This window comes from Euleptes europaea, chromosome 17, assembly GCF_029931775.1.
Source record: "Euleptes europaea isolate rEulEur1 chromosome 17, rEulEur1.hap1, whole genome shotgun sequence".
In the NCBI taxonomy this organism is placed as follows: Eukaryota; Metazoa; Chordata; class Lepidosauria; order Squamata; family Sphaerodactylidae; genus Euleptes; species Euleptes europaea.
Window position 1 is genome coordinate 18,888,814 of NC_079328.1, and position 25,017 is coordinate 18,913,830.

Below are 25,017 nucleotides of genomic sequence, written 5' to 3' on the forward strand. Positions count from 1 at the left end.
TTTTTTTTTTTTGCACAACCCTAGTCTTAATAACCACACAGAGACAAACTGGCTAGACGGCAAATTGTACTATAGCTTTTAACTCTACTTGGGCATTTCCATTACTTTACATTTTTGAGATAAGTTCAAGAAAAATCTCAATATCAACCAATATTGAAGTCCTATATGATGTCAGAAACTTCAGTTTGTCCATGATGGGCACAGACTTAATCACACTTGGCTCTTTCCCCCTCCCTCTTCCCCTTGCTCAGCAGCTGCACATAGAGATGGAAGATCTTCAACAAACTCCAGTTGGTTTTGTCACACTGGGGTTGTAATGTTTCTGGGTTCCAAAATAGAATCTAGAAGAACAAGGAGTAGTTCAAACAGTTTTATTTTAAGGAGCTCGCCACCTCCCTAGGTAGCTGATTCTACCATCGAACAACTCTTACTGTAAAAAGTGTTTTCCTAATATCCAGCTGGTACCTTTCCTCCTGAAATGTAAGCCCATTATTGGGAGTCCTATCCTCTGCTGCCAACAGGAACAGCTCCTTGCCCTCCTATAAGTGGCAGCCCTTCAAATACTTCAAGAGAGCAATCATGTCTGCCCCCTCAGCCTCCTCTTCTCCAGACAAAACGTCCCCAACTCCCTCAGCCTTTCCTCATAGGGCTTGGCGTCCAGGCCCCTGGTCATCCTCGTTGCTCTCCTCTGAACCCGCTCGATTCTGTCCCTGCACTTAGGCTTCCTCGGTGTGTGTGGCTGTGCCTCCTGTGGCGACAATTCTGTGGTTGTGCCTACTGTCTTGTATCAGAATTCCACAGGTGCCTGCTGACCCAAAAAGGACCCCTGGGTTACAGCATATCTGACTACTGTGTATCACCACATCCCCCCGGCAATGTTATTTTGGGATTGCCAATGGTGCTGACGTATCCCGCTGCACCTTAATATTTTCTGCTAGAATTTACAACTTGCGCATAAAAAGAGGTTTATTTGAGAAAGTGGATTGCTCTTTCCTCATCTGTTTGTTATCCTGAGATCACATGTCGAGAGACACGGAGCCGTCATTGATAAATGTTTGCTAAGAACTGGGCTTTGGGTGGGGGGGATCCTACCTTTACTAGAGCCAACTGTCAAACTGTTTAAAATACCACTGAAGGGAGAGAAAAATGGACCGGCACAAGTGTTTATTCTTTCTCCATTCCTGTGCCACATTATTCACGGAGGACAATGGAAAGAACGTAAAAAATGCTGGTTTTATAAGGAAGTCGGAAACTTGAAGAATTACAGACAAAGTAAACAAATGTGAAACGGCCACATATTAAAGTGTCTCTTTCTTTAGAGGTATACGGATGTCTCATTCATTGCAGAAAAATTATTCTTAAGATGATGCATGAGTACAAAATGCTCTCTGTAAAATAGATATGATGATGGTATGAGGGGGAAAACCACATAGTTTGGTTCTCTGAACACAATGTTACTGTCTACTTGGGCACAGATGGGCAGCTCTGTCAGCCATGATAGCTCCTTATAAAGTAAGACCTGGAAACTATTTATTAGATTTGCATACTCAATCTTAATCAGAGGACCCCAAGCAGCTCAAAACACTGGGGTGGATCCGACCATAGTAAGAGTAGTTCAGCAGTGGAATCGGCCACCTAGGGAGGTGGTGAGCTCCCCCTCTCTGCCAGTCTTCAAGCAGTGGCTGGACGAACACATGTCAGGGATGCTTTAGGCTGATCCTTCATTGAGCAGGTGATTGGACTAGATGGCCTGTATGGCCCCTTCCAACTCTCTGATTCTATGAACCATCTTCCAAGGACCCTTACTCCAACTTAAGCACCACAACTGTTGAAGGAAGAGACACTTCAATTGGAAAGTGGCATCTTGGGTTGAAAGGAGCTTTCAAACAGTGCATTCCTGAAAGGAATGCCTGCGCCAGGCTTAGAAGGCAAACTAGCGGCGTTGCCTCCGCCCGGCGCAAAAAAACCCATGCAACCCTCATAGGGTTGCACGGGAGATAAGCCAGCAAAAAGCTGGCCTATCTTGACAAAACAAAAAAAGCTGGCCTATCTTGACAAAAAAAAAAAAAAGCTGGCATATCTTGACAAAAAAACAAAAAAAGCTGGTGTATCTTTACAAAAACAAAAAGGGGTGTTCCCAAGCTGAAACGGCTCGGGAGGCCAACTAACATTGGCCCCGCCCCCTGGCTGGTGCCGGAACACCCCGGGAACACCTCTCGGGGCGCCAGAACGTCTCCCGGCTCGCCACCACTAGTTTGAAATCTGGCATGACGAATCTAACTGTCTAGTCATTTTTTAAAAATCCAATGATGTATGGCACAAACTGTAGAAATTTCAAGAATGTGCTTTGATGTGCAAAATTCTGTGTTTGCGACAGACTTTTGTTGTCTGCTTATCTACGTTTTCTCCTTTTGTCAGTTAGTTTTCAAAAATATTCCAGGCACATTTTGACAGAGTATCATATTTGTAGCACATCCACCCAATTTGCACAACTCTTTTGTAGATTCTGAATTGTATTTTGTTACGTTTGATTCTCATACAGTTCTGATTAGCAAAACTAATCTTTCCTTTTCTTACTAATCTCTTGACTAGTTGAATTACTGATTTAGATAGGAAACCAAATGACTTGGTAAATATTTGTTCCAATTATTATTCTTGTGTGCTTCTCAAGTCATAGAAAAATGTGCCTTTGATCCCAAACTTCAATAGTGATATTAGTTGGCATCTTCTTTCCTTCACAATATTTGATTGCTAAGACTGCTAAGCAAACTTCATAGTCATGGGATAAGAGGACAAGTCCTCTTATGGATTGAGAGCTGGCTGAAAAATAGGAAGCAAAGAGTTGGAGTAAATGGTCGGGTGCTTTTCAATCTGTTCATCAATGACCTGGAGTTTGGGGTGAATAGCAAAGTGGTCAAGTGTGCAGATGACACCAAATTATTTAGGGTGGTTAAAACAAAACTGGACTGTGAAGAGCTCCAAAAGTATCTCTTCAAACTGGAGGAATGGGCATTAAAATGGCAAATGAGATTCAATGTAAGCAAGTATAAAGTGATACATATTGGGGCAAAAAATCCCAACTTCACATATACATGATGGGATCTGTGCTGGCAGCGACAGACCAAGAAAGGGATCTTGGGATAGTAGTGGATAGCTTGATGAAGATGTCAACCCAGTGTGCAGCTGTTGTGAAAAAGGCCAATTCCATGCTGGCCATAATTAGACAAGGAATAGAGAATAAAACTGCTGCTATCATACTGCCCTTGTACAAATCTATGGTGTGTACAGTTCTGGTCACCACATCTAAAAAAGCATTTTGCAGAGCTTGAAAAGGTGCAGAAAAGAGCAACCAAAATGATCAGGGGACTAGAGCAACTGCCCCATGAGGAGTGGTTAAAGCACTTAGGGCTGTTTGGAAAGAAGACAGTTAAGGGGAGACATGATACAGGTCTGAAAAAATATGCATGGTATGGAGAAAGTGGACAGGGAGAAGTTTTTCTCCCTCTCCCATAATACTAGAATACAGGGTTATCTGCTGAAGCTGGAGGGTGAGAGATTCAAAACGGATAAAAGGAAGTATTTCTTCACACAACACATAGTTAAATTGTGGTACTCCCTGCCCCAGGATGTGGTGATGGCTGCCAACTTGGAAGGCTTTAAGAGGGGAGTGGACATATTCATGGAGGAAAGGGCTATTCATGGCTACTAGCAAAAATGGTTACTAGTCATGATGCATACCTATTCTCTCCGGGATCAGAGGAGCATGCCTGTTATATTCGGTGCTGTGGAACACAGGCAGGATGGCGCTGTTGCAGTTGTCTTTTTTGTGGGCTTCCTAGAGGCACCTGGTTGGCCACTGTGTGAACAGACTGCTGGACTTGATGGACCTTGGTCTGATCTAGCTCTTATGTCCTTACATTCTTATGATGAAAAATTTAGCAGCCAGGGCCAATAGAAAACAACTGTAGCACATGCGAGTTCTTCATCATAGAAGTATCACAGTGGATTTATGCTAGTCTCCCTTGTGACTCTGGTGTGGCTTTATGGTGGGAGGAGGAAGTGGGTGTGGATGTTGTTATGGCCACCCCGTCAGTGGTGGAATAGCCCATTAAGGGCTGAAGTTTGCAGAGTGCAAAACTGAAAAGGATCTTAAATTATCCATGATTGGTGGGATGTTTTGGTATGCCAGAACGGCACGGAATGAGTCAGTGGAATAGCATTGCTATTTCAGTATAGCTGTAATGAAATTCTTTCTGTGCAAACACACTTAATGCCAGCATGCTTTTGCTTTCTCTGCTATGCTTTTGGTGCTTTCTTGGTTTTGTTCTTGCATAACTGGTTTAATTTTCTGTGTTGGCAAACAATTTCCTTCACCCATTTCCCTCTGAGTTAGTATCCTCTAGGATTCAATGCTTTCTCTGTGTTCTGTGTTACTTGTTTAACATAAGTTCTAGTTTACACAACTGATTATTTATAATGATCTTTGATATCCACAACTCTCTGCTTCAGTCATTATTCACATTTTGTCATCTTCTTGACACGTTATGTTAAATTCAGTCTTTCTAACACTGGGCTTGTCTGTTTTCCGAGCTCGGGTTCTTTATGACTGCCTTTATCTTCTCCTAAGTAGATTACATACGGTTCTCCTTATTATTTCATTAATTAACCCATTAATTTTGTTCTTCACATTTCTTTTCTTCAAAATTGTTTGATTGACAGTGCAATCCTAAACACAGTTACACCCTTTAAAATCCACTGAAGTCAATGGGCCTAGAAGGGTGCACCTCTGGTTAGGATGGTACTGTTCCTCTACTTTTCACACACTGTGAACTTGAACACATTAAACTGCCTTATACAGAATCGGACCATTGGTTTAGCAAGATCAGCCTTGTCTACTCAGTCTGGCAGTGGTTCTCCAGGGTCTCAGGTAGAGATCTTTCACATCAGTAGCCAGGGAGGGTGGGGTATACATCTAATAAATAATAATAATAATAATCAGCTGTGACCTGATCCTATGACCCATGTCTATGTATATATGCTTATACACCGGTAACTGCTTTCCACATCTGATGAAGCAAACTCGGGCAGCCCATTCCTGAGCCTTCGGTGGCTCGGGATGGTGTGGCCAAGGCACCACCGCGGCACCTCCAAAGCTGGTCCCTGGCCACTGAAAGGCTTTAAAAAGCCTCTTGGAGATTTTTTATTTTTTACATGGGGCATTTTGCCCCATTGAAAACAGTGAGGCTGTGCCAGCAAAAGGCTTGCGCAGCAACGCTGTTTTCTCTGGTGAAAGGAGTCAGGAAGCTGCCTACTGGCATCTCCGCCCCCTCCCCAGCATCCAGGTCCCCCCCCCCGCCAGTGTCTGTGCCACCCTGGACACTGTGTCATGGGCACCGGCGCAGGGGGCACGAACACAGGTGTGGCCCCTTCCGGGCCTCCTAAGGACTTTTGTCCTTGAGGCTCAGGAATGGGCTGTAAATCAGTTAGTCCTTAAAATTCTGCAAGACTCCTTTTGAATGTGTTGGTTCAGCTGAGTTTTAGCAAATAGGTTCCACTTTCTTTGGTACCTTTGCCCCCAATGGGTTAGATCCAGGCGGCACTTTCACTCAATTGCACCCAATTTGTCTCTTAATTACTGCCCTTGTCCCACATGGGTTTTGTCCATGCAGATCCCATGATCACTTTGGGGGGTGGTGGTCAAAGGGGGAGCCTCCTCCTTCCATTTTCTCCAGTGGAAAAGCTGGTTAGATCCAACCCATAGGCTTTTTTCCATACAATGAGAGTCTACAGATCTGCCTGCAGAGAGCCAGTGTGGTGTAGTGGTTAAGAGCAGTGGTTTGGAGTGATGGACTCTGAGCTGGAGAACCGGGTTTGATTCCCTAGTCGTACACGTGAAGCCAGCTGGGTGACCTTGGCCTGTCACACTCTCTCAGTGCCACCTACCTCACAGGGTGTCTGTTGTGGGGAGGGGAAGGTGCTTGTAAGCCAGTTTGATTCTTCCTTAAGTGGTAGAGAAAGTCGGCATATAAAAACCAACTCTTCTTCTATCTTGCTAAACCTTGCTTTCAGTATCCCTCAAAGCCAGTAGATCCTCAGACTGTATTATTACTATAAGACTGAACAGTACATTTCTGAAGAAATCTATAGAAAAGACCAAGCAGAAGATGAAATGGCTGAAATGACACACAGAATATCTGACAAAGAAGTAACTTCTAATACAATAAGCTAACAAAACACACTTGGAATTGCATTTATTGCAAAATGCAAGTACATTTTATATGAAAGAATTTAAGACAGATAAATGAACACTAAAAGGCTATTTATAATCACCTTAGCTTTACTTCTGCAGTGATTTTGCAGATATTACATGTATGAGAATAAGCTATGAATTTTCCAGATGCCTTGTAAACAAGAAGTCCCGGTCTTGTGGCTTTTGTTAGCACAATTCTTTCGAGAGCTTAGAACCTTTAGGTTAGTCTTTTGCATTGTAAAATCAAGCAGCTGGAACATTTATTGTTTCCAAATTTTAGAGTAACCTATATGCTTAATATATTTGTGAGTGACAGTGGTCAGGATTTTAAGAACCAAAACACCTAGGTCCATACAACTCAGAGGGACGAAGAGCTTTCCCCCTTAAACACAAGGGCTCTACTGCCTTACAGCAAGCAGCTTTTGAAACAAAGGGGACTTTCTTTAAGAAAAAAGTCAAAAATCTTACTGGGTGTGCCAGAGTTCTTGGCCATGCCAATATGAGCTCTCTGGACCCTGGCCAATATCTTTGAAGAGCCACACAGACATCCAAGATCAGCTCCTACAATCCAGTTGACCTCAATGTCTAACGTGTTTTCTAACATTTTTCCAGCAGTAAAGGTTAATTTTTCCACTTGGGAAGCCAAATCTATCGGACATGAAAAGCAAGTTTGTACATGTATACAACATAGCGATAAATATATTTATGGCCCTAAATTAACAAGCATGTATGATTCCATTCAAGGAATTCAAACACTTGTGTTTTTCAGCTTGGTTCTGAGCTGTACCTTGGGGCTTTCCCCATATTGGAATTGAACCAGGCGGGGCTGGGTATGCTGGGCCAGTGTCTTTCCACTGTACTGTGCCTGTTTCCACAGTCCGCCCTGCCCAGCCCCATGTGGCTGGTGTTAAGAACATGGCTAGTGGGGCATCCCTAAGGTGCGATCCTCAGTGGTAGAGTGGCTCAGTGGTAGAGCATCTGCTTGGCATGCAGAAGGTCCCAGGTTCAATCCCCGGCATCTCCAGTTAAAGGGACCACGCAAGTAGGTGATGTGAAAGACCCCGCCTGAGACCCTGGAGAGCTGCTGCCAGGCTGAGTAGACAATACTGACTTTGCTGGACCAAGCATCTGATTCAGTATAAGGCAGCTTCATGTGTTCTTTTCTCTGCACCTACCTAGAGGGTACCTGCCCCAGACATTACTCTGAAAAAGAAGAACAGCGGAATTTGTACATTCAAAAGAAGAAGAAACGACATTTGATACTCCATGTGACCTGAAGTCCTGGCAAATGAGGTTAATGGGCTGATTTTCTCTTCTGCTTTCTTCAGAAAAGATGGATTCAGCAGACAGCAAGACAAAAAGAAGTGGGGGGGAAAACAAGGAACTTTTTTTTACAAAGTCTTATACAGAAGAAACCCTGAGACCTCCAGTTGATGACTTGAACAGGAGTGGGTGCTGCAGTCGCCCCCGGAATCTCACCCTTTTGTTCCTGGCAAAGCTGCCTTGAAACAGTTATAAGAAGCTGTTCAGCTAGAGGTGCTGCATCTAGGGGTTGTGGCTGAATGCCACAAGGAAGTGGTCAAAAACGGAAATTTACTGCACCCGTGGCCTAGTTCAAGATGTCAAACCTAACTTTTTCCAGGATCGCATAATGGAGGCTTTTGATTATTTGGAGCAACACGTTCGGATCCCTGTTGTTTCGTAGCCAGTCCTCTGACTGAGAGGGAGAGACTGCCCATTCCCTGAAAGCTTCCAATCCCCTTTAAACCTGTTTTGAATGTCCACTGAGCTGTTAACAGTCAATCAAGGCCCTTGAAACCTTGACAGATAGGATTGCCAACTGCCAGGTAGTAGCAGGAGATCTCCTGCTAATTCAACTGATCTCCAGCCGATAGAGCTCAGATCACCTGGAAAAAAATGGCCGCTTTGGCAATTGAACTCTATGGCATTGAAGTCCCTCCCCTCCTCAAACTCCACCCTCTTCAGGCTCCGCCCCCAAAATCTTCTACCTGTTGAGAAGAGGGACCTGGCAACCCTATTGACAGAGCAGATGGGAAGGGGGAGTTGGAGCAAAAAGCAGTTAAAAAAACAATTTTCCATTATATTTTACCGCTGTTGAGGCAGATTAGGGAATCATTGCAGCCAGGAGTTGAGAAGTTTCAGAAAGAAGCCTGAAGAAACCTATTGCGAGTGGGGTATAGGCTGGATAGACTTCTGAATCACTCACCGGTTGGAGGGCAGCAATGTAAAAACTATAGATGATGTTGTTGCCTTGGTTGGGCTAGAGCAATTTTATAGGGTGAGCCTGAGAAAATATTGATGGGTGGTTAAAGAGAAAAAGCCAAAAACAGTAGCGTAGACTGCAGAGGTGATTGACTCAGAGGCTGAGCGGAGGTGCCACATTCCCCCTCAGTAAACATGAAAAAAGGAGTCCTCAGGAGAAGGACGTCTCTTCAAAAGACCCTGCTGGCAGAACAAAACATAAAACAGGGGCCAGTGAAGAAAAAGTTTTATAATGGCTACTATATAAGGTGGAATCTCATGATCCAAAATTTTGATTTTGACACCGTACATGTAGAAGAAGAAGAAGAGTTGGTTTTTATATGTCGACTTTCTCTACCACTTAAGGAAGAATCAAGCCGGCTTACAATCACCTTCCCTTCCCCTCCCCACAACAGACACCCTGTGAGGTGGGTGAGGCTGAGAGAGAATGACTTGCCCAAGGTCACCCAGCTGGCTTCGTGTGTAGGAGCAGGGAAACAAATCCAGTTCACCAGATTAGCCTCCGCCGCTCATGTGGAGGAGTAGGGAATCAAACCAGGTTCTCCAGATCAGAGTCCACTGCTCCAAACCACTGCTCTTAACCACCACGCTGGAACTGTAAAAGGGCATGAGAATGTGGTCTTGGATGCCTTATCAAGGAAGGTATAATTATGTAATGAGTGGAACTTGTTGGTTTGCAAGTATGTTTTGCATAGCCTTGTTTTCTCTTACAAAAAATGTTTTATGTTAGTGTACTGTATGTCTGGTTGGTATACAATAATTTGTCTTTTATTGTAATTGGGTTTATAATTAGTGTTGCCCATTGTCCTGGAGAGAACTGAACCGGGTCTCACCCGAGACAATGAGGCATTACAGGATGGGAATGTGACGACAGGTCAAAGTCCTGCCCATTTCCTGAAAACTACCAACCCCCTTGCCCTGACCTGGATGGCCCAGGCTAGCCTGATCTCATCAGATCTCAGAAGCTAAGCAGGGTCAGCCCTGGTTAGTATGTGGATGGGAGGTCACCAAGGAATACCAGGGTTGCTGTGCAGAGGAAGGCAATGGCAAACCACCGCTGAATATATCTTGCCTTGAAAAACCCCCAAAAGGGGTTGCCATAAGTCGGTTGCGACTTGAAGAATGGGCATTAAAATGGCAAATGAGATTCAATGTGAGTAAGTGCAAAGTGATGCATATTGAAGCAAAAAATCCCAACTTCACATATACACTGAAGGGATCTGTGCTGGCAGCGACAGACCAAGAAAGGGATCTTGGGGTGGTAGTGGATAGCTCAATGAAGATGTCAACCCAGTGTGCGGCTGCTGTAAAAAAGGCAAATTGCATGCTGGTCCTAATTAGACGAGGAATACAGAATAAAACTGCTGATATCATACTGCCCTTGTACAAATCTATGGTGAGACCACACTTGGGATACTGTGTACAGTTCTGGTCACCACATCTAAAAAAGGATATTACGGAGCTTGAGGAGGTGCAGAAAAGAGCAACCAAAATGATTAGGGGACTAGAGCAACTGTCCTATGGGGAGCGGTTAAGACTCTTAGGGCTGTTTAGCATGGAAAGAAGGCGGCTGAGGGGAGACACGATAGAGGTCTATAAAGTTATGCATGGTTTGAAGAGAGTGGACAGGGAGAAGTTTTTCTCCCTCTCCCATAATACTAGAACACGGGGTCATCTGCTAAAGCTGGAGGGTGAGATTCAAAACAGATAAAAGGAAGTATTTTTTCACACAACGCATAGTTAAATTGTGGAACTCCCTGCCCCAGGATGTGGTGATGGCTGCCAGCTTGGAGGGCTTTAAGAGGGGAGTGGACATATTCATGGAGGAGAGGGATATTCATGGCTATTAGTTAGAATGGATACTAGTCATGCTGCATACCTATTCTCTCTAGTATCAGAGGAGCATGCCTATTATTTTGGGTGTGGTGGAACACAGGCAGGACGGTGCTGCTGCAGTCGTCTTGTTTGTGGCTTCCTGGAGGCACCTGGTTGACCACTGTGTGAACAGACTGCTGGACTTGATGGTCCTTGCTCTGATCCAGCAGGGCCTTTCCTATGTTCTTATGTTCCTATGAAGGCACTTTACACACACACACCAACCCCCTTGGAGTTGGAAGCAACTTAACGGCACTTAACACACACGATGTATAAACACATCAGAGTGTATTTAAATTAACTTTTTTGTTATGCATTGTTAATGTTTTGGTTGTGAACATGTTAATATAATTATAAGGTGACAAATGTAAAGTAACCAAAGCAGGTATTCACCATTGACTGGATAAGACCTGAAAGAAGCCTCACCTACATTAATGAGATTCCTCAGAGGGACAGTGTGACGAACATGAGGTTATCCAGCCCCTTGTGTCAACAGCCAATCTTCTCCCAAATTATGGGCAGCTTTGGAGGCCTTGGTAACATCCAGTGGGATTTTACAGAGTGAATGGAATGCTGAGGGAGGGAATTTTTTTCACCTCACATAGGGTCAAGCATGTTTTAGAGTGGTCAGAAAAACGGTAGCTCTGTGCCCTGAGGAACCTGAAGAGTTGGAGACCTGGCCACTAGATGAGTGGATCCAGATTAATGTTTGCATGTTATTTTGAGCAACAGACAATGTTTAGCTGTCAATATTAAGAGAGGATGCTCATACCGCCTTCTGTCTCTGATACAGACTGGCTAGTTAAGAATAAGGACCCCAGTCACAGAGAAAGCTGATACTAAGAGTTAAGAACAAGACAAATGGTATTTCTCTAGATTTTTCATATAACAACCTCAATGTTTGCCTGTGAAGGTATATCATCTTCCAGCAAGCTAACCACCACTTTTTCCAAAGAAGAATATAAAATCCATATTTTTATGTTAAACCTGCCTTCTGTAAACTACCTTATATGCCAGCATCTTTAATATTATTCATAATTCCCATTAGAGTGTAGAGGGAGTTAAACTTTGAAAGTTTCAGAACTGGAGGACATACCCTTTCCCATCAAAGTAATCTAACAGTGCATTCCTGAGGAAAGCTACTCCAGTCTAAGCCCATTGAAATGAATGGGCTTAGGCTGGAGTAACTCTCCTTAGAAATGCACTGTAAGGCACACAAGTAGAAATGGGTAGGGGTTAAGGATAGTATGTCACACTGGTATATATATTTTTGTACATTTAATAATTTTTAAAATCAGAATATAAGTCAGCATGTGACAACTTTCTGTCTGAACGAAATGGGGATCATTAAGAGCTCTATTTTTTGCATTCATTTTAATACAAATATTAAATAAGAAAAAAAAAACTGGAACACTACTGGGCCATTCTGAAAATGCACGAAACCAGGTTATCATTGTAACCCTGATCATTTCTGACTGTATTGTTCGATTAGACTTATATCAAAGCTGATAACAGACTGATCTTGAAAACATACAACGACTAATTAGGCCACCTGATTGATCCTGAATCAATAACCAAATCCCCAAAGTCTTAGAGAGATCATCTGCAGCATTTGGACTGGTAGCTTCATAAAATCAGCTTAAGGGAGAAGGCAAGTTTGTTCTGCAGCTGTAGTTGGAGGTTCGTCCTGTAGTAAAGTATTCAGTTGCTTCTGCGCACATGAGAGGAACAGTTCCAAACTGGATAGGCTACGTTGACGGATAACTTGATCAAGCTGTCGGGAGAGGGGGAAAAAAAACATACTTAGGAAAGCAATCGGTATTCACACAGATCATGAAAACTATTTATCCTAAACGCTTGATCATACTAAAACAGTTCATGATACATATTGTATAGCATCATCACATGGCTGATTTCTTTCCATCTTCAAATAAGCCTGGCAAAGATTTTATCCACATAGAAGTGTCCTCAGTCATTAAGGAGGCATTGCTTTAGATTACTGCTAGACATTTCTGCATTTTGATTAGGGATAATGTCACAGATTAACAACTGGATTTTCCCATGCCAATGATACACTGATATTAAATTTCTTATGTAAGAGAGCAAGATGTAAACTTTTAAGAAGGATTTACCTTTTATTAAAATTTTAAAATAGATGTGCTTTGTTCCAGCATTCTCTTTCATTACTGAATTCCCTTTAGTATAAATTCTTCAGTATTTAAGGATTTCTAGTTGAATTGCCCTTGTAATTTGGGCTTTTCCTGTTAATTTTCATTGATTTGTGATGACCAACGAGCAGCATGTTGACTTGCAGTATCTGAGGCATTCCAAAAGTTCCACTGAAATAGCCCAGCTCAGCTGACTTGCCCATTAGATTTGAACTTCCATAAAACATTTTTTTTCCAAAATACAGCGAACAAAACATTTCAACATTTACCTCCGCTTCTGACAAAATATTGTAAATGAATGCACTTTAGAAAAAAACGGCCCAAATATGGTCGAAAGGAATTTTAGTAATGTATAAACTGTCAAAACACAGAAGGTGGTTTATCTCCACATTTAATGAAATGTTTTGAGAGTTTCATACTTCCTACCAGCTGTTGCCAATGTCTGTGAACCTCTGCAATGTATCACAAGAGCTGAAGGCAAGACAATTCTTAACACTGTTCTTTCATACCATCTTTCATTTTTACCCCAAAGTGAATTGCATTTCATGAAGCGGTCTTAACAAATGGACATTGGTGCCTTGAATCCCAAAATATTAGTTCTGTCGATGTCCTCTGAAGTGACAGTATTCACCCTCGTTTCTTTGGTCATTTTTTTATTCAGCCTCTGCCTATGCAACAGTAGGATTTATGGTTCTGAGATGATTCTGCTGCTTCTTTCAAACTGACCACATGACTGGGTGGATCTCCAAGTTCCCAGCTGGGGTTGGCACTTCCTGCACTGAGGGGAGAAGTTTTATTGTGTCCTCGTCAGGGTCAACAACTCCTACATTTATGCATTTATTCTAAAAGCTTATTATTTCTCCTTTTGGCTTCAACGTGGCTAACAACAAAATAAAAATACAAGTTCATACCATGACATTAACACAAAAGGAAAACTAAATCAAAACAAATGCCAGAGAAGCTGGGGATAGTTGGCAAGAAAATATCCAGGGCGCAGTTAACTAAAATCAGGAATTGCTAAAGTGGCCGTTTGAAAAAGAGTAGTCTTAGTAGGGTTGCCGACCTCCAGGTAATAGCTGAAGATCTCCTGCTATTACTACTCATCTCCAGTCAATAGAGATCGGTTCAGCTGGAGAAAATGGCCACTTTGGCCACTGGACTCTATGGCATTGAAGTCCCTCCCCTCCCCAAACCCCGCCCTCCTCAGGTTCCGCACCATAAATCTCCAGGTATTTCCCAACCCAGCGCTAGCAACCCTAAGTCTTAACCATGCGCATAAAAGTGAGGGAAGGGCCTTCCTAAGCAAGGAGAACACTCGAAAGATAGCCTTTTAATCTCTTCAGGTATATAACGAAACAAAACAAAAACCCAAACCGAACTATTATGCTCCAGAGTTCGTAATGAACTGATCGACGCTCTCCTCTCTATATTATGAAAACGTATCAGTGAAACCAAAATGTCGCCCTTCTGGTCTGCATCAGTCAATTTGATTTATTATGGTCATTGATCAGCAAAGCAAATATTCAAAAGAATTAACATGATTAAAAGGATAAAATATAGCCATTCATCTGTTCATAAAACACTATTTAGGATAAAACGTTCATAATAAAGTTAGGTATTTACTTCATATTACCCATTCAGTGATATGTTCCACTTCCCTTATCAGAATTAGACCAAGTGCTTCTATGCTTCATACCTAGCCTTGCGTATTCGGCGACTTTATAAGTTATCTCATTATTGCTGTCAGAAAGTATTTTCATTAATTGAATGGATCTTTGACAGGTTGAAAGGCTAGCCAAAAGGGGTAGTATCAATTCTTGCCAAATTAAACACAAACAGTAAATCCTACAATCAAATATCACATGTTCTGTTGTCTCTACACTACCATCCTGGCAGATACACATGCGTTCCTGGAAGGGGATCTTTCTGCTGGTCTGCATTAAAATCACAAGGAAGCCAGTGCTGATGTGTGTTGGAGCCAACGTGGTGTAGTGGTTAGAAACTCAGACTAGGATCTGGGAAACCCAGGCTCAAGCCCCCATTCTGCCATTGAAGGCTGCTGAGAGACCAGTCACAGTCTCTCAACCTAACCTACGGCACAGGGTTGTTGGGAAGATAAAATGGAGGAGACGAGAATGATGTAAGGGGCTTTGGACCCCCTTGGGGGGGGGAAGGATGGAGTAGAAATGAAGTAAATAATTAATTAAATCAAACAAACCAGAAAGCTGTATAAGAACCGTTTGAACCATTGGCTTTCTTGAGGCTCCTACTTTTTCCTGTTCTTCCTAAATTCTTGCCTAGGAAATGTTGTGTAGCCTAAATGTGGTTAGAAAGGATGTGCAAATACCTTTTTTGGCCAGCCAGTCTGCCAAACCTCCTCCTCCTCCTCTCACTGGTGTCTCTTTTGCTTCCTTTTTGGCAACGGAGAGGATAGATGGTGCTGAGGGGAAATCATATGCGGGCTGGATGCTGCCAACTGCTGACCACTACTTAATGTTAAGACCTTTCAACTGAAGGTGCAAAGATGCCCCATACCATCGCTTTTCTAATGGGATCCACCTGTGATCTCTTTCCCCCAATTTTTACCTCTCCTTCTTTCAAGGAACTCATGGCAATGTATCCCCCTCTTCCATTTAACTCTTCAACCAACCCTGTGAGATAAGTTCGGCTGAGAGTGCACAACTGGCTCAAAATCATCAAATTATCATCATGGACTGAAGCTGGTTCCTACCAGTCTTTGCCTGACATGCTAACTAACAGCTACACAACACGAACAGTATATTGGAGACTCTTTTTTGCCATCAAGCCACAGCTGACTTAGGGCGACCCTGTAGGGTTTTCAAGGCAAGGGACCCTTGGAGATGGTTTGTCATTGCCTGCCTCCGTGCCACGATCCTGGCATTCCTTGGCGGTCAGCCATCCAAATACTAACCAGGGTCAGGGCTGAGAGGGTGTGACTGGCCCAAGGTCACCCAGCAAACTTCCATGGCATGAGTAGGGATTTGAACCTGGGTTTCTCATGGCGGAATGGGGATTTGAACCTGGGTGTCCCAGGTCCTAGTCCAATACCTTGCCCTGACCTGGATGGCCCAGGCTAGCCTGATCTCGTCAGATCTCAGAAGCTAAGCAGGATCAGCCCTGGTTAGTATTTGGATGGGAGACCACCAAGGAAGTCCAGGGTTGCTGTGCAGAGGAAGGCACTGGCAAACCACCTCTGTTAGTCTCTTGCCATGAAAACCCCAAAAGGGGTCGCCATAAGTCGGCTGCGACTTGACGGCACTTGACACACACAGTCCAACACCTTAACCACTACACCATGCTGGCTCTCACTGGGGATTTACCACTTCCTTCAATTGCATCACCCCTTTGTACTCACCACTTAAGGCCCAAATACATTGGCGTGTGTGTTTCACCAATGCTTTACATGTGACACAATTGTAAAACTCACAGATTTCAGAAATCTGGTCAAAAGGCCTGATATACTAAGAAAGGCACTTCGCAATTCTGTCAAATGTCTTTTCCATTCTCCAAGAACATTTTAAGAGATTTGATCCAAGAAAAATCAAGATGGACCCAGGCAAAAAGCCAGTATGGTTATGTGGGCCCCAGGAGATGGAGTGGCTCAGGGCGGAGGGCGTTGGCGTGGCTCCCAGAAGGCCCATGAGTCAAGAAAAAAAAAGTTCTCACTGTAACAAAATGTAAAAGATTGGTTTCTAGGCTTTTGAAGTTAAGAGTCACAGGGGAAAGGACCTGCCGATGCTGCAGTCCCCCCCCCTTCCCGGCTGGAAGTGGCTTGTTTCATTCAACACTCTATGAACTACCCCCTCAGTGGAGGAACAGAAGTAGACCTGTTCTCTGAAGTCAGATATTGGAGGGCATAAACAGTATCCTGCCTCTGACAGCGGCGGATGCTTCGGAGGAAATACATGAGACGCCACAGGGTTACTGAGGAAAGGAAATGGTTGCTCTTGAGTTCACTGGCACTCCAGTCAAGAAATATGTTTTAAAATCCCAAAGTCAAATATTACAGAACAATTCTCCCATTTATCTTATTTTCCCGTGTTTTTCTTTACAAAAACCTGGAAAATGAAATGTATACCTAGCTTAAGAGTGAAAGAAGAAAAAATATACAAAACCAGGCCAGAAAAATATATCAGCAAGCCGTAGGAGTTGCTAATGGGACAAGGACGCTGCCACGCTGCAGCTACTGAACTATTCTTCTAGCTTGTTTTACGGAAACAAAGTTAAACGCAAGCAGTTTTTTCTGCACCTGCAAAATCCTGTTTTTCCAGAAAGGTCTCAGGACGGGACCTGAACCTACCCTCCGTCCAGAGCTATCCATTGTACATTTGCACTATGCTCAAACAAGTGGTACAGGAGCGGTGTGCAAAGAAGCTCACCGGCCCACCAGCAGGCGTGGGAATGTACCTCTGAGCGCTGCTTGGCGTGGTGGTCTGAACAGCTTCCGTGCAGGAAGCCATTGCCTGCCTGAGAAAGAAACGGACCGGCAGTTAAACTGTTTGCCAGGAAGATTCACTATGAGTCCTCTGTATGTGAAGAAAGGCGGTATTTAAGTATTTTAGCATCATATAAATAGAAGGCTGGAGTCCTTCCTTCCATGCAGATCTCCTAGCAGCAAGGGGCTGGTCAGCTTGCTGCTTAAAATGAAAACTGGAGGTTCCATTTGTGAATAAGCATAAGTGTGATCCTTTGCAGCGTCTCTCCTATCTATGCCCATTGATTTCAGTGGCTTAGACTGGAGAAACTCTGCATAGGATTGCAGTGTAAGACCGCCATTTTAAGCAGCAAGCTTAAAACTGACACAAATGGACCATGACAATTTACTGCTTGGTTAATGTCAAGATTCACCCACGCTGGAGTATTTTATTGCAAGCCATAGGAGTAAACAATTCTGTCAGTAAGATGGAAAACCCCAGGTGGTCGGGGGACAGGGGACATTTCTTAGTACACAAATCTCTATTGGCTGGAGATCAGTTGTAATAGCAGATCTCCAGCTAGTACCTTGAGGTTGGCAACCCTAGAGCAAGTGGAACAGTGGGGACGCACCTTGTTGGAAGTGTGGGGCATGGCACTGTGGGAACGAGTATTGCAAGGGAGATTTCTAGATATGGCTACCTGTACAGAGATCCCAAGGACTGTCTGACTTGCTCTGAGTACCCGAGGAGTTGGCATTACACTTCTTGAACAGCACCCTTTTATGTAGAATGGCAGGACATTTTTAAGACTGAGAAGACTCTCGAAAGAAGCTTTGGACATAACATGGGTGGCACAGGTCTAAAGGTTCAGGTGAAAAAGATCCAAAATGTCTTTGGCCAACTCCTGAAGTGCATCTTTCGGGAAAGCTGTGTCACACTTTCTAATGGTAGTGTTTTGCATAAAAAATGAAAAGCCCAATTAAGATTTTATATATTTTCCCTCCCTCCCTAACTTTGTAAAAAGTTAAAAAGAAAAACCACCACAGCTAGGGTTGCAAGCTACAGGTTGGGAAATACCTAAAGATTTTGGGGGTGGAGCCTGAGGAGGGTGGGGTTTGGGAGGGGAGGGACTTCAATGAGGTGTTATGCCATACAGTCCACCTTCCAAAGTGGCCATTTTTCTCCAGAAGAAGAAGAAGAGTTGGCTTTTATATGCTGACTTTCTCAACCACTTAAGGAAGAATCAAACTGGCTTACAATTACCTTCCTTTGCCCTCCCCACAACAGACACTCTTTTGAGGTAGGTGGGGCTGAGAGAACTCTAAGAGAGCTGTGACAAGCCCAAGGTCACCCAGCTGGCTTCATGTGGAGGAGTGGGGAAGCAAACCCGGTTCTCCAGATTAGAGTCCACCGCTCCAAACCAATGCTTTTAACCACTACACCACGCTGGCTCCCAGATGAACTGATCTCTGTTGCCTGGAGATCAGTTGTAATCCCAAGATATTTCCAGCCACCACCTGGAGGTTGCTAACCTACAGAACATTTTAGATAAGTTACAGATATGCAGAGCTAACTACCCAAAGATTTCTGCAGAATAAAAAAGTGGGGGGGGGGGGGACCTTGGAAACTTGCCTGCAAATTTGTATGCAGAAATCCAGTTTCAGTAATATTGACCAAGTGATGCTACCACTATCTCACTGAGGCCACATTTCCAAATAGCCATATGAATTTTTTTAGATACGAAAAGCCTGAAAGCTCATTTCTCTTGCTATCGGTACACACCGGGCACAGCTTCCCTAGGCCTTGTCCAAGGAGAGCCAGGTGCACCAACTCATCTTACACTACAACTTCTCTCAAATCCCTTACTTAATCTTCTGGGTTTACATTGCTTTTTGAGCTGGGGCAAGCGGCAGCGTGAAAATGCTCCTAGAACCTCAACGTAAATGTTTCTTTAATCCTATGAAAGCCACAAGACAGGCCTAGCTGAACGAGCAGGAAACTGAGCTCAGGAACTCTCCGTGACCTCACCCGCACTGTCACTCTTGGCATTGGCGTGGTGGTCATAAGGTCATGCCGAGAACGGGCAACGACAAAATCCAACTCTTGGGACCTCATTTATATGTATCAGTTGGACCCATCTGTGTTCTGCGGTGTCTGATGTTGACAACGCTTTGATCATTCAGGTTCGATACCAATCTCTCTGACTGCAGATTGGTTACACAACTCCTTGCAAGAACTTTTACTCCCAAATTTGGACGGGCCAACAGTCAAACATGATATTTATTGCTTTTGGTCTTAAAGTGCTCGGGAGGGCGGGAACGAGGCGCAACAATGAGGAAGAGTCTGAAGCGACCAGAGAGGAGGCTATTTAAAAGCACTCAAAGCGACACCACATTCTTCAAAAACTCTGGAAAAAGAGGTCAGCTAACATGTGTTGGTGGTAAAATGCCGGGCTGGGAGGACTATCATTAACGTAGCCTCTGGGAAAAGATAAACACGCTTTCTGAAATTAAATCTTTGAGTTTGACCACCGCAGTCAGTCGCTGGCACGTCAAGCTTGTAGCTGAGGCCCTACATCCAATGCCAAGCCAAACACTTAGGAACAAGAAGAGCAAGGACAATCTCTCTCTTTTTTTTTGTTCAGTCATACTGAAGCACAGAAAAGAGGAAAAGAAATGGAGATCCCCAATTGTGAGACTGAAATACACCCTTGCATTTTTTTAGCCAGCTCTTTTATAAACAAGGTGAATAAAATAATATAGTCTTTCAAATAATAGAAAGAACAGACCTGGAAGATGTTTTCACCTCAGAAACAATGAACAAGTGATACATTATAGCTGAGGATCCTTCTTAAATTTTGTAATGGACTTTCAATGGAATACAAGTTTTACAAGGAAGATTGTAAATTTTATAATGAAGGTAGTTTCAGGTGGATATCCGTGCTGGCCTGAAGAGCAAGATTTGAGTCCAGTAGTAACTTCAGGTCCAACAAGACTTCCCGGGCAGAAACTTCCAAAGGAGGCATAAACTTTCAAGCTTATTCTCTGAAAAACTTGTTGGTTTTTAAGGCGCTACTGGACTCGAATCTTGAAGTTTCACAAATGGTGATGATTTCATGGCCTTTGAGAGAAAAGTGACCACTGGTTCTCACACTTGTTTTGTTTCCCAAAGGGAAAAGTCTGGTCAATGGTTATTGGCTCAGTTAGTCATTAATTACTCTTACTAGCAAACAGTCTAGTTCTCAGAAGCTATTCCATATGGTTGCTTAACATATTGAACACTTTGAGGATTCAGGATGTGGCTGTCTGGGGATAGACAAAGTTATTGATAACAGGTCTTTACAATTGTTCACCTTTCCACAGAGGATGAAGAAGAAGAAGAGGAATTGGTTTTTATATGCCGATTTCTCTACCACTTAAGGGAGACTCAAACCGGCTCACAATTACCTTCCCTTCCCCTCCCCACAACAGACACCCTGTGAGGTAGGTGAGGCTGAGAGAGCTCTAACAGAGCTGTAACTTGCCCAAGGTCACCCAGCTGACTTCGTGTGTAGGAGTGAGGAAGCAAATCCAGTTCACCAGATTAGCCTCCGCTGCTCATGTGGAGGAGTGGGGAATCAAACCCGGTTTTCCAGATCAGAGTCCACCGCTCCAAACCACCACTCTTATCCACTACACCACGCTGGCTCTGGATGGAGCAGAATAGTTGTTTTGGGGCAGCTGCTCTTCAAAGCGCAATCAACACTGTCAAGTCGAAGTCCTAATCAAAAAGCCCAGCCAGATAAAGCAGAATTATAGTGCTCAAACTTGAGTGAGGGAATTCCCCAATTGTGGAACATTTGCTGAGAACTGCTATCTAACAATGCCTTCTAAATCAGGCACATGGACATGCTGCTCAGGATAAAATGTATCCCCCTCCACCCACCCCAAATACGGTAATGAGAATCTAATGTATTCTGGACACCCCAGCTTTTTGGAATTTGGTTAAGTCAAGCCCTGTATCTTGATGGTGCAAAGCTGATAGATGAAAGTAACTGCTGTAGCTCTGGAACTATACCATTATACACAATAAAATTTGAGCGACTGATTTATGGAACCAGCAGAAAAACTTCCAAGCAGTTCATGAAGGTCAGGCTTGCGCTCAGCCCATCACTGCAATCTAATAATAAAGGCAGAAGAGCAAAAAAACAAAACGACAGCAGCCAGGTTTGCATCTGATAAAATAGACTGCTGAGTGGAAGATAGGCCAATTCCAATTTGAACCCTGCTGAAGGTCAAGAAAACCAATCGTTGGTAGCAAAGGATGCATCACATATAAAGATAACAAATCTCACGAGAGAACGTTGCCCTAAGGTAGCATTCTTTAAGAAACAAACACCGATGAGGTGATAAGGGGATTTCAGAATACAGAGTGGGATGGTGGTGGAATCATTCCAGATATTATGAATCATTGGCTTAAAAGAACAAAATATATTGAAGGTGAGCAGTAACTCGCTCCCACATTAGCACGACAGCACTCTGAATAGCATTTATCTTTTCACAAGCACATTCTAAACCTGCTCCCCCCCCCCAATTTGGCAAGCTGCCCTGTTTTTCCATTTGCAGCTATCCTTCTCTATTATCTTGAAAAATTCAAAACAGAAACAGGATTATGAACTAGAATGTTATTATAGTGAAAGGCTGCACAGTAAGAATTTTTAACAGTTCTTCGAAAACAAGGTCCTTAAATAACTGACATATTTATTTTTTCAGTATGATTTCTTTTCTTAATAAAATGGAATGGGAATTTGCGGTCCTGTTTATTTGCCCTGAACTGTAATACAGCTATGAAGGGTGGCAGAAAACTTTTAATTTGGCTGGTCTTTAGGGGTGAGTTACATTTCGTTCCCAAGAACAACCTGATAGAAATCACTGCTTGCTAAGATCTTCCTGATTTGTGTGCCTCCACCCCAAGTTCTGGAGTAAGGTGGCTGCATTCTACAGACAGAGCCTTCTTGGCTGTGGCACCTTAACTGTGCAGGGCCCTCCTCACAGCCATTTTGACGTACAGCCCATGAAAACTTTACCTGGTGTAAATTTTCTACTTAGGTTCTCTGTTGTTTTCCTCCCTCCCTTTCCCCTGCTTTTGTTTAGCCTTTTAATTTTTGGAGCTGCTACTCTCTGTTTAAAGGAGCCCCATGGCGCGGAGTGGTAAGCTGCAGTACTGCAGTCCAAGCTCTGCTCACGACCTTAGTTCGATCCTGCCGGAAGTTGGTTTCAGGCAGCCGGCTCAAGGTTGACTCTGCCTTCCATCCTTCCGAGGTCGGTAAAATGAGTACCCAGCTTGCTGGGGGTAAAGGGAAGATGACTGGGGAAGGCACTGGCAAACCACCCCGTAAACAAAGTCTGCCTAGGAAACGTCGGGATGTGACATCACCCCATGAGTCAGGAATGACCTGGTGCTTGCACAGGGGACCTTTACCTTTTTTACTCTCTGTTTTAAATTTGTATGCTGAGCCTTCTGTTTTCTAGTATTTTACTGTCCCCCCCTTATTATGAACCTGTTGAAGCTTTCAAGCTACAGAATGCCCCAGGTAGAGCACATTGCAGTAATCAAATCTGGAGATGATTAGTGCATGGATTACTGTGGCTAGACCAAGGAAGGCCTGCAGCTGGGAAATGGTGCTATGTACTAGCATGGAGATTTTCTTCTCCGTTGTCAGTCTGGGTTTAACTGTACCCCCAAGCTGCGAACCAATTCCTTGAAGGGGAATGCTACACCATCTAGCATTCACAGCCTTACAACCCCCTGGTCTGGAACAAATTTGAGTTTCTTGGCTCTCACCCAGCCCATTAAATGTCCATGCACTGGTTCAGGACATCGGCTGCCTCACGATCCAGGTGGAAAGGAAGGACAGAGCTGTGTGTTACCCACATAGTAGTAGTAGTAGTATAAGAAGAAGAAGAGTTGGTTTTTATATGCCGACTTTCTCTACTACTTATGGGAGAATCAAACCGGCTTACAATCACCCTCCCCTCCCCACAACAGACACCCTGTGAGGTAGGTAGGACTGAGAGAGCTGAGACTAGCCCAAGGTCACCCAGCTGGCTTCACGTATAGGAGTGGGGAAACCAACCCGGTTCACCAGATTAGCCTCCGCCTCTCATGTGGAGAAGTGGGGAATCAAACCCAGCTCTCTAGATTAGAGTCCATTGCTCCAAACCACCGCTTTTAACCACTACTCCATGCTGGCTCACATACTGATGATGCCCAACACCATAGCACTGAATGACCTCTACCAGCAGTTTTATGTAGGTCAGTGTTTCTTAACCTTTCGTATCTTATACCCCACCAACCACTCTACCAAAGAACCTGGGTCCCACCATGATAGAAACAAAAAACATGTCAGAGAATGACATGAGTATAGGTATTCTGTATACAGGTACTATATTTTTCATTTACGATAAGTTTTAAGGACATAAAAATTGAATCTGTATAGTTGGGAGTAAATTCTATCACTGTGGCTTTAATGGATAATGTCGAGCAGCTAGGGTCAGCAGAAAGCAGCACATCAGAGACAGTTTCTAGTGGGCAAGAAGAATGGGGGAATTAGAAGAAACACGAGTGTCCGAGGTTACTAATATAAAGGTAAAAGTAGTCCCCTGTTCAAGCACCGGGCATTACTGACCCATGGGGTGATGTCATATCATGATGTTTACTAGACAAACTATGCTTACGGGTGTGTGTGTTACCATTGCCTTCCCCAGTAGACTACACTTTACACCCAGCAAGCTCCCAGTCAACTTACATACAGCCCAGTCAACTTAGATACAACCTCCTTGTTCAGAAACTGTCTACTACCAGTTACCACATGGTAGAGAGAGAAGGTCATCATTTAGGCTATTTATCAGTTATGCGATGGTGTTTCTCAGGGCCCTCTGTTGTTCACTATCTACATGACACTACTGGGAGAGATCATCCAGTGTTATGGGGTTAGGTGTCACTAGGGTGACACACAGTTCTTTCTTTCCTTTCCACCCAGATCACATGAGGCAGCGGATATCCTGGGTGTCCTAAAAAGGAACTTGCAGAAACATCTCTTTGTAACAGATTCCCAGGGCAGCAGAAGTGGTTCCCTGGCCAAGTCCCCTGACTGGCTGCTTGGGGTGGCACAAACAGGAGGGCACTGATGGACTACAGAGTCTTGGTTTGTTCTCACCTATCTATGGCATAGGAGGTGACTGGCACCCCCTCCTGGGTCAATGCCAAGGCCCTGCAGGAATCCCACAGCAGTTGGCTTGGCTCTTGTGGTGATAAACTACCTTGACAGGTAATCCAGCCACACAATATTTATGCTCTTATAAGATGTGTCTTTGGGACACTCTTGCAGGTATGTGTGAAGGGAGTTTGAAATTAGGAAAACAAAGCTGAAGATGAGTCTCTTAGTAAAGACTGATGATGACTAGAAGGATGTGCACACATCAGATTGGCCGGCAGAGGTCAAAATGAAAACCGTTGTGAAAAAACAAGAGTGCTGACTAACAACTAACTATAAGCAACCGTTTAAGAAACTGTATTTTTTAAAAGTTGGTTTTTAGCTTGTCAAACAATGTAAACAAAGGGGGAAAAGGCATGCAGAACTGCCTATCAAGTAGATTTCAAGTGGGGCGGGGATCCAGTGATGAAAAAGAACATTCGCATTCACGGGTGAAACCACTGAACTAACAGGGAGTTTTTGGGTCCTCAGCTAGTGCAAGTCTGATACTTTCTGTGCTGAATGCCAGAAAGAGAGACTTAGGGCCCATTCCTGAAAATTGGGCCCAAAGTCCTTAGGAGGCCGACTATGGCCTCCTCCGGCGCAGGGGCGCACGTCGGCGTTAGTGGCCTCAGCGCCAATGTGCAGGGTGGGGAGCGGCTCCCCGACCGCCGGCTGCAGCGGCAAGCCGGGAGGCGTTCCGGCGCCCCGGGAGGCATTCCCGGGGTGTAACGGTGCAGGCCTCCCGAGCACTTTTGGCTTGGGAAAGCC

The 25,017-nt window shown here is 43.9% G+C and overlaps 1 protein-coding gene across 1 annotated transcript in view; it reads right to left on the bottom strand.

The window, feature by feature from the left end:
* Nucleotides 1–12,047: 12,047 nt before the first annotated feature.
* The window catches only part of CCDC91 (coiled-coil domain containing 91), a 97,456-nt gene continuing 84,486 nt past the window's right edge, over nucleotides 12,048–25,017 (bottom strand). The window contains exon 12 of the mRNA XM_056862740.1: nucleotides 12,048–12,182. Coding sequence (XP_056718718.1) covers nucleotides 12,048–12,182 — 135 coding nt within the window. The remainder of the gene's footprint in view (nucleotides 12,183–25,017) is intronic.